The 9,900-nt window shown below is 46.1% G+C and overlaps 1 protein-coding gene across 1 annotated transcript in view; it reads right to left on the bottom strand.

Moving 5' to 3' along the window:
* Myrip (myosin VIIA and Rab interacting protein) overlaps window positions 1–9,900 on the bottom strand; it is a 169,426-nt gene that overhangs the window by 135,169 nt on the left and 24,357 nt on the right. Inside the window, exon 2 of the mRNA XM_021172036.2 lies at window positions 2,381–2,523. Coding sequence (XP_021027695.1) covers window positions 2,381–2,490 — 110 coding nt within the window. The 5' untranslated portion in view covers window positions 2,491–2,523. The remainder of the gene's footprint in view (window positions 1–2,380; window positions 2,524–9,900) is intronic.

The raw sequence follows: 9,900 nt of genomic DNA, 5'->3' as shown, positions 1-9,900 counted from the left end.
CCCAGACTGCAGTTTCAACTAACCCAGACTGCAGTTTCAACTAACCCAGACTGCAGTTTCAACTAACCCAGACTGCAGTTTCAACTAACCCAGACCGCAGAGACTGGGGCACCAACCAGGAGCACACAGGGGCCCGGCTGAGGCCCAGGGCACAGATGTAGCAGAGGTCTGCCTATTCTGGCCTCACTGGGAGAAGGTACACTTACTTAATCCTTGAGAGACCTGAGGACCCAGGGAAGGGGCAGACTTGGTGGTGGTGGTGGGGGGCACCCTCAGAGGCAAGGGGGAGGAGGAACTGTGGGAGGGGGGACTGATGGGGGGCAATGACTGGATTGTAAGTAAATAAAATAATTTTTTAAAACAGAAATAAAAATAAACTAACTCATAACAGCGATGAAGAGAGAGCTATCAGCCACCTACAGAGTCCAACGAAGTTCTGGAGAAGGCAGGAGGGAGGGAAAGAGCATGCAATCACGATTGCTTAAGTGCTGCTACCTGTTGACTTCCAGACATTAAAAAGCAAGCCACAAACAACAGAGAGACTCAAAGAGGTTTACAGAGCAGCATGGGACAGCACACTGGTGTGAACTGCTCTGTGGAAAGAGTAGGGGTGTGAAGCAGAGGAAGTGCTGGGCTCGGTGTCTGGACACCGTTCTGTCAGGACTGAGAGGGAATGGTGAAGTTCATAGAACAGTTTCTATATTAAATTTGGAAAATGTCCTAGTTAGCTGTTAATTCCACACAGCCTAGACTCCTCTGAGAAGGGAGTCTCAGTAGAAAAATTGCCTAGATGGGACTGGCCTGTGAGGCTGACTGTGGGATTATCTTGATGATTAATTAATGTGGGAGGACCCAGGCCACTGTGGGCAGCACCATTTCCTAGGCAGGCATTCCTGAGCTGTATATTAAGGAAGCCGAGCACAAGTCTGAGAGTAAGCCAGCCAGCAGCTTCCTCCACAGCTTCTGTTTGTATTTCGGCCTTCCCTTGATGATGGACTGTAACCTGTCAGTTGCTTTTGGTCAAATGTACCACAGCAAGAGATGCAAACTAGAACAATGGCAAATAGAAAAATAAAGCCAAAAAACAAGAGCACAATCATGAAGAAGCTAAAGATGAAGGCTTGAGAGCCAGCCAAGTCTCCCTCGTTCAAAGCCCGGGACTGACTCAAGGGCAGGTCACTGAGATAAAAAAATGAAACGCTATGTTCAGATTTATGAAGATCACCCGGGAGAACTCAAAGTTACCTCAGCATGAAAGTCACAGCAGGAGATTTCAAGGTGACCGAAATGTGAAGGTCACACAGGAGAGCTCAAGGTAACCTCAATGTGAAGGTCATAGCAGAATTCAAGGTGACCTCTACATGAAGGTCACACAGGAGAGCCCAAGGTGACCTCTATGTAGACCCCCTAGGAGATACAGCTCTCTGTGTATCTGTGAGGCTTTCAGAGAGGTGTGATGGAGAAGGAAGGACTCAGTGCTCAGAATGAACAAAAATAAAGGGGCAGAACAGCCTGCTGAGCAGCGGTCTCATCTCCCTCTGACCTCATCTCCCTCTTACGCTTGTAAGCAGTGTGCCCTGCTGCTCCACACTCCAGTCCTCCTCACCATGATGGGCTGCAAACTAAGAGCCCAGGTAAAACCTTCTTCCTTTGAGCTACTTGCTTTGTAACCAGTCAGCACCTCTGTGTCAATTGGGGCTCACAATGACAGAACAGCCCAGAGGTCTGTGAGGGGACTGTGTACACCTCGGGCAGGAGCAGCTGGGTGACTGCTTCCCCTCCACATCTCTTCCCAGGATGTTTTCACCTCTCCTTACATTTCCACACTATATTCCTAAGACCTGATTCCCACTCCCACGACCTTCGCTTTCTGTTGGTGCTGGAGACGAAGTCATTTCCATCACAGGATAAACTGCACACCTGAGACCCAACCCCCAACCCCAAAAAGGCACAGCTGGTTGGGAGGCAGGAGAATGAATTCAGCCCAAGACTGCGGAAGGAAAGTGTTCCACTGTGAGTTTTACACCCACTAAAGGAACTGCTAAGGAATAAAATAGTATTTCCTATGACGCCATTACTTCTCTTCATTGTTTGTAAACCTCTCCCGGGCACCTTAAATGCAAGCAATACGGAGGCGAGACAAACACTAAATACCCGTGGTTCTGAGGTAATGTCTTAAGGTCCTTTGGCTCAGTACCAGACTCTAAGGTGATGCAGGTGTCATGCCTTTGGGCCAGGTACTTTCTGACACATGTCACTGGATATGGAACGCCCATCAAGAAAGGACAGGGTAGTTGTTCCATAAACCCAAGTGCAGGATTATAACACAGACAGCTGAGCCTTGCTATCCGAACGAGGTCAGGCAAAAGAGCCATCTCACCTTAGCCGGTCCTCCTCCTTTTTGCGAAGATTGAAGTCTCTCTGCACCACTTGGAGAACGTGCTCGGTCTCATCGTCGGTCAAACCGGACAGGTCCAGCTTCCTCCCCATGATCAGAGTTAAACACGGACAACTGAACTAGATCTGCGGAGTGAAAGGAGAGATCAGAGACTGAGGACAGGGTGTCGAGTTCAGTGTGGCTCAAATCCACCCTCAACCCTGACTTAAACCAAACACTGCTCTGTGGAGCAGTGTACAAAGGCAGCCTGCGCTTCTGAACTCTCACGTGCTGCTTCTAGCTGGCTCTGGCCAGATGGCAGAGACCTGCACAACCGAGCATCTGCCATTTCACGTTCTCAAGTCGTAAGTGAAGGCAAAGATATCCTATGTCAGAAGTGATGGAGCACACCTGGGACCCCAGCGCCCAGGACCTGGAGGCAAGGTCAGTAAGGGGCTCCCAGCCTGGGATACCATAGGAAGGAGGAAGCGAAGACAGAAGGAGGGAGGGAGGGAGGGAGGAAACCAAACCAGCAATAGCAGCTAATCTATTCTTTTCATCAAAATGAAGCCCATCTCCACAAAGCACTGAAAAGCAATAGTTAAGAATCCTTAATTTCTATAGTTTGACAGGTTATTTATAGGTATTCTATTTCAATACAAAATAAATTATAAAGTTTTCTTTAGAAAAATAATATCCCATGGATACTATACCCCACAAGCTCTTCTTCAGGCCTATGCTGTAAACACTAGAAATCCCAGTGATACATAAAGCTGGAGGGAGAAGCCAAGTTCTATGTTTTGTGTATAGCATGCATCTATGAGCATGTAAGATACCACAAGGGCTGGCGTGCAGCTCAGGTGTGGAGTACTTGCCTAGAGTGCACCAAGCTCTGAGTCCGATCCCCAGCACGCAGAGGTGGGTGTGTGGTTCCCACTAAAATCTCCACACTTCAGAGGTGGAGGCAGGAAGGTCAGAAGTTCAGGGTCACGGAAGTTCCTTTTTAAAAAGGTATTTCCTAGGTTTTTACCTATTTTATTCTTTTTTTCTGCTTTAGTCTCAGTTATGTAAGGAGTTCAAGGCCAGCCTAAGCTGCATGAGTGAACATAAAGCTGAACAAAAAGTAATAAACACATGTCACAATGAACTATCTGAGACATTTTAAGGATTATAATTAAGGATTTTAATAAATAATGACACTGGGATTATAATAAATAAACATTTTAAATAAGGTTTCCACTGAATGATGAACATCTACTATGGGTCATGAACTTTAGTTTTCATACATGCATATTAAACAGCTCTAATGCCCACATCATCGTATGAGCAGTAACAGATGAGGAACAAAAGGCTTGAGCTCGCTCGCCCTCTAAGGAGTGGCACCTGACGTGGCTGTCTCTCCGCCTCAGGGCCCTGGCCCTACACACTCACATCTCTAACACACAGAGGGCAATGTGGACCTCAGGCTTTACATGTGAGGGTCTGAGTCCCTTGTCCCTCTTTGTTGTGTGCAAACTAGGAAGACTGGAAGACTAGGAACAGCAGATCCTTCTGTGTGTGTGTGTGTGTGTGTGAGAGAGAGAGAGAGAGAGAGAGAGAGAGAGAGAGAGAGAGAGAGAGAGAGAGAGAATATGTATATCCAATGTTTGTGCAGGTCCTTCAGAAGCGAGGCGGCTATTTGTTGTGGGGCTTTTGGGTCACCTGGAACTGGAGTTGCAGATGGCTGTGAGCAGTCCAACTTGGGCACTGGAAACTGAACTCAGGTCCTCTGAAAGAGCAGCAAATGCTTTTCATCACTGAGCCATCCCTCCTGACTCCTTGGCTGTTTTTTAAAGCAACGTCTTGCTGTATAGCTCTGGTTGACATTTAACTCACTATGTAGCCCAGACCAGTCTTGAATTCACAACAATCCTCCTGCCTTATTTCTAGAATTAGTCACATACCACTACCCAATTACCTGGTTTGCTAATTCTTTTTAAGGTTACGTGTTCTTTCATTTCCAAATAATAACAATAAATGGAGAAAACAGAGTGAGTTTAGTTCTTAAGTCTCTCGTTAGGTGATTTAAAACCGCGTGACTGCGTAATATGAACTAATCTCCAGATTTCCCCACAAGTCAGGACAGGAATGCTAATAAGCATTAGCAACATCTCCCCCGCCCCGTAATGCAACGTGAAGACAAATCTCCCACCTGCTCTACCCTGAGGTGGGAAAGTCACCTCTAGACCTGTAGGTCAGGAGAAGCCAAAGCAGACAGAGTCTCGCTGGGGAGGAGCATGGTCAGCCACCACCTTCAGTACACCCACAAGCAAGAGGAGCCCTATGGCAGGCTCAGCAGAAATGTGGATGGACGTCTTCCTTTAAACACTCCATTAAAGGGCTGGAGATGACTCAGTGGGTAAGAGCACTGGATGCCCCTGCAGACCACACAGGTTCAGTTCCCAGCACCCACATGATGGCTCACAATCAAATATAACTCCACTGCTAGCAAGTCTGATGCCCTCTTCTGACCTCTGTGAGAACCTGGCACACACATCGTGCACAGACATATGTGTGGGCAAAAACACTCACAGAAAACTAGGAATAAGTCTCAGTGGGGGAAAGAGCTGGGTATGGCCACACATGCACCTGTAACCTCAGCACGATGGGACAGAGACAGGAGGATCCTGGGTTTGCAGACTTCCAGCCTTGCTCTGGGTTCACTGAAGAAACAATATGAAAAATGATACAGCAGGACACTTGACATCCTCTTCTGGCTTCCACACATGTGTGTGCACATAGGGAGGCACACTTGCATATGGATACACACCAACACCCCCCTTAAATAACCACACACAGACAATATTATACATACACACATATACATACCATACACACAAGCCACACACATACACCACACACACATACAATGCTACACATATACTACACACACATACAGTGCTACACATACACACACACACACACACACACCACACACACACATACACACTCCATAATCAACCATATACACATACAATATTATAGACATACCCCATATTACACCATACATACACTATACACACACAGCATCCCATTAGGACTCTGTGGTAGCCCTTCCCTGATAAAGTCATTCCTGGCCTCATGATATCACTGACAATGGTAAATGAGATTATAAGATACCCAGAGCTTGCCAGATATGGCAACATGGATATGATCATATCTACAAAAGACTGACTGAGACTCATGAGGTCTATAAATGGCCCCAACGGAGCACAGAGAGCACTTTCGGAGCAATGGTGCAAGCTCTTCACTTCTGACAATGAGCACAACTAACTATCACCCATGTGCAATGAGTCAGACAGTGCCATGGAGTGGAGGAAAGATGCGTCTCCACTGAGTCAGAAGGCACTCAGGTTGCACCACATCTCAGAAGATGATACCTGGGAAAGGAGATGCAAGCCCAGACACCCAGCAGACGCAGGCATTCCTGGTCCATCGGGCTCCTACCACCACCACCTTGCTTCCTCTGGCAGACACCCAACCAAGATGCAACAGAGGGAATCCGTCCTAAATTTTAGTAACGAGAAAATTAATACCAGTTCAGCATTTAATTATAGTGCCACCTCCCAAAAGTGTGCTTGCTGAGTTATTGTTCCCACAAGCAGCTTGTGACAGAGGGACTCTTTTGTAATAAATCTCAGTAAAAGTGTCACGCTCTGCCATCCTCGTGGGGCTACACAAGGCTTACGGGATAATCAGCTCTAAGAAGTCTTCGGTCAAAGCAGCAGGTCGAGTTTCAGTTCATGTGACTATCGGCAGTTTCCTGAACAGCACCTGCCTTGTCAGGGCTAACTGGGAAATGGCACCACGGCAAGGCTCTGCTGATATGCCCTGGTAACTTCCACAGGATACCTGAACTGATGTGGCTGGCCCTTTGGATATAATTGTCAGAAGTCAGGTGATTTTCAGCAGTGCTTTGGCTGAACCAGAAAGGGGCTTAAATGCCACACTGCTCTTGCAGAGAACCTATATTTTGTTCCTAACACCCACACAAGGGATGCACAACTGCCCACAACTATATATCTCCTGCCTATGGCCTCTGAGGGTACCTACAGACACAAAACCACTACACCACTACCACCATCATCATCTCAAGCTAATGACTTAAAAATCAAAGCCAGTGGGTGCTGGACATGGAGCCCAGCTGAAAGAAGGCTACCTCAACATGCAACATGCACAAAACCCTGGCTTTAAACCCAGTATAGTGTAAACCAGATCTGGTGGCTCACGGCTTTTTTTTTTTTTTCTTTTTTCTCTTTTGAGACAGGGTTTCTCTGTGTAGCCCTGGCTGTCCTGGAACTCACTATATAGACCAGGCTGGCTTTGAACTCAGAACTCTACCTGCCTCTGCCCCCCTTCCTCCCAGTGCTGGGATTAAAGGCGTGCGCCACCATGCCCAGCTTTTTTTTTTTTTGGTGGCCCACAGCTTTTTAAGGGTAAAGGCAAGATTGAAGGTGGCACTGCTGGAGGAAACTGGTCAACAGAGACCTTGCAAATGAAGATAACCTCAGACAGTGCAAGGACACTGAGAACACACTGGGATGCTCACAGGGAAAGGTCGGTGTTCACAGGACTAACATTCCGGGCAGGACCAGAAAAGAAACAAGGACAGATGTCTGAGTGAAGTCTTACCAACCCAAAGTTTTGTGGGGTTCTTGCTTGTGTGTGTGTCTGTCTGTCCACACGTGTGTGTGTGTGTGTGTGTGTGTGTGTGTCTTTGCATGTTTGACCTTGTATTCAAAGGAAAAAAATGATTAATTTGGGAAGTCCGATGTCCTAAAAGTGAGGATGTAAATATCATGGCACTCTCCTCGCTGACTAGAAATGAAGAAATATCATTTCCACAGAGGAAGTGTAATGCTACACCTTTCCCATGAAAACGACGTGCTTTTAGAGGAAGGGAGACGAGAGGAAGGGAAGGAGAGAAGAACTCTGCCAGGAAAGAAAAACAAGCTCACAGACAGGTAGATGTGTTCTCACTGTGGCTGTTTTGAAGCCAGCGGTGCCTGGGTTGGGTTGGTGGGTCACTACTCCACTCCGTTCACTCCCTGACATGGACTGGCTCCTCCTCTAAAATGTGTCCATGCTCCCCAGCCAGAGCAGACAGGACTACAGCAGTGGACTAGGACTTTGTTTCATTCAAGCTGGATTTAGGAGCCTCTCCTGGGGACTCTGATGTGTCCATTACATTGGGGGAATGCGAGGCTGGTGGCCTGCTGCACCCCTGCCTGAGGAGCTGACATACTCTCCTAGGTGCACAACATTTGGTTTTGTTTCTCTTGATCACTTGCATCTCACAAGGCACAGGGGAGGCAAGGAAGGATGCAGGAGAGGGGAAGGGAGGAATTCATCATTCAAGTGTGGTCGAGAACTAAAGACTTTTGTAAAAATGGTGGACTAGAGAAAGAAACTCAGCCTTCCTTCTAAGCAGAAAGAGAAACAGTAAGACAAGGGATTGAGTGACAAATGGTATCCATAAGAATTTGAACTTGGGGCTGAAGAGATGGCTCAGTGGTTAAGAGCACTGACTGCTCTTCCGAAGGTCCTGAGTTCAATTCCCAGCAACCACATGGTGGCTCACAACCATCTCTAATGAGATCTTCTGGAGCTTCTGATGTCAACTGCAGTGTGCTTATGTATAATAATAAATAAATCTTTGGGCCAGAGCGAGCAGGGCTGACCACAGTGAGCAGAGGTACTAAAAATTCAATTCCCAACAACCACATGAAGGCACACAACCACCGGTACAGCTACAGTGTACTCACATACATTAAATAAATAAATAAATAAATAAATAAATATTAAAAAAAAAAAAGAATTCAAACGCTTAGTCCCCAGCTCATGCTACTGTTTGGGAAGATTTAGGAGGTGTGGCCTTGCTGGAGGAGGTATGGCACTAGGGTCAGGCTTTGAACAGATGATACTTGCAGCTCACTCTCTCTGATTGGTGTTTGTGGCTGAGATGTGATCCCACTGTCGCATCCCCAGACCTTGATGGACTCTCCCTCCGAAAATAAAAACTAAAATAAACTCTTTCTTCTATAAGGCGGTCTTGGTCATGGTGTTTTATCACAGCAACAGAAAAGCAAGTAATACAAAAAGTAGAGAAACGTCCTCAGAAACTAAAGCTCTTTCTCTGAAAAGATAACCAAAATAGCCACACCTTTAGTGACACCAACCATGGAAAGGAATATCCAAATCACTAATGTATGAAAGAAGAGACGTCAGTAGACCTTAGAGAAACAAAAGGGATTAAGAAAAAATGCAATGAAAAATTAAAAAGCAACAGATTAGATGAACTAGATAAGATAGAAAAATTCCTAAGAAGACATTGCCAAAACAGATTCAGGAAAGATGAAAACTCTGAGTTGACAAATATCTAGTAAAGAGACTGAATCTGTAACGGCAACAACAACAACAAAATGTTTCCAGGAAGGAAAGCAGAGGACTGGGTAACTTCACTGATGAATGATATCGCACATTAGGAAGAGCGAGCATAGGTCTTCCATGAACAGAACAAAGAAAAGACACTTCCCAACTTGTTTAAAGGGGGCAAACATCATCAGATACTAGAAGCAAACAGAGACAGTGTCATGACATAACACAACAAAACCAACACCCTTACAATTACAGATTCAAATTTCCTGACCAATATCAAGCCAAACCAGCAGTGTGACAAAATGCTAACAGTTATGCTAAAATGCAAGGCCAACATTGCTTGAGGTGCTTTTCCTGGCACTGTGATGAAATCCCTCTACAAAAGCAATCTAAGGAAGGCAGGCTTTATTTTGGCTCACAGTTTAAAGGTACAGTCTCTCGTGGCAGAGTCTGAATGGCTGCAGGGGCTTGCAACAGCTGGTTACATTGTATCCACAGCCAGAGTGAAGCATGATGACGACTGAGCAATGAACACTGAGAGATGATGGTGGTGCTCAGCCCACTTTCTCCTTTTTATTCAAGTCACTGAACTCAGACCAGAAACTGGTACTAACCACATTTAGGATGGATCTTCCTATCTCAGTTAACACAGCCAAGAAAATGCCTCACAGGCATGTCTTCAGACAGACATACCCAAGGGTTCCTTTCCTGGGTGACTCTAGGTCCTGTTGGGTTGACAGCTGATATAAACCATCACGCATGAAAAATGAACAATAATGAACAAAGATCATGGTTCCTCAATAGATACAGCAAAGCACTGTTTTCTGTATTGATAAAACCAGTAAATTTTAATGATTGAAAAACACTCAGCAAAGAAGACAGAAAAAAGGGAATCTTCTCAAGTTGGTGTACTAGCTATAAACATATACCCAGGGATAGAGTAGGGCTCAGCTGATACGAGCACCGGTGCTCTTCCAGAGAAGCTGAAGTCAGTGCCCACCATCACCTGCAACTCCAGCTCCAGAGGATCTGATGCCCTCTGCTGGCCTCCTTGGGCACTGTATCCGTGTGTGTGTGTGTGTGTGTGTGTGTGTGTGTGTGTGTGT

This window comes from Mus caroli, chromosome 9 (genome assembly GCF_900094665.2).
Source record: "Mus caroli chromosome 9, CAROLI_EIJ_v1.1, whole genome shotgun sequence".
NCBI classification, from domain to species: domain Eukaryota; kingdom Metazoa; phylum Chordata; class Mammalia; order Rodentia; family Muridae; genus Mus; species Mus caroli.
This window is presented reverse-complemented; position numbering and strand designations above follow the sequence as displayed.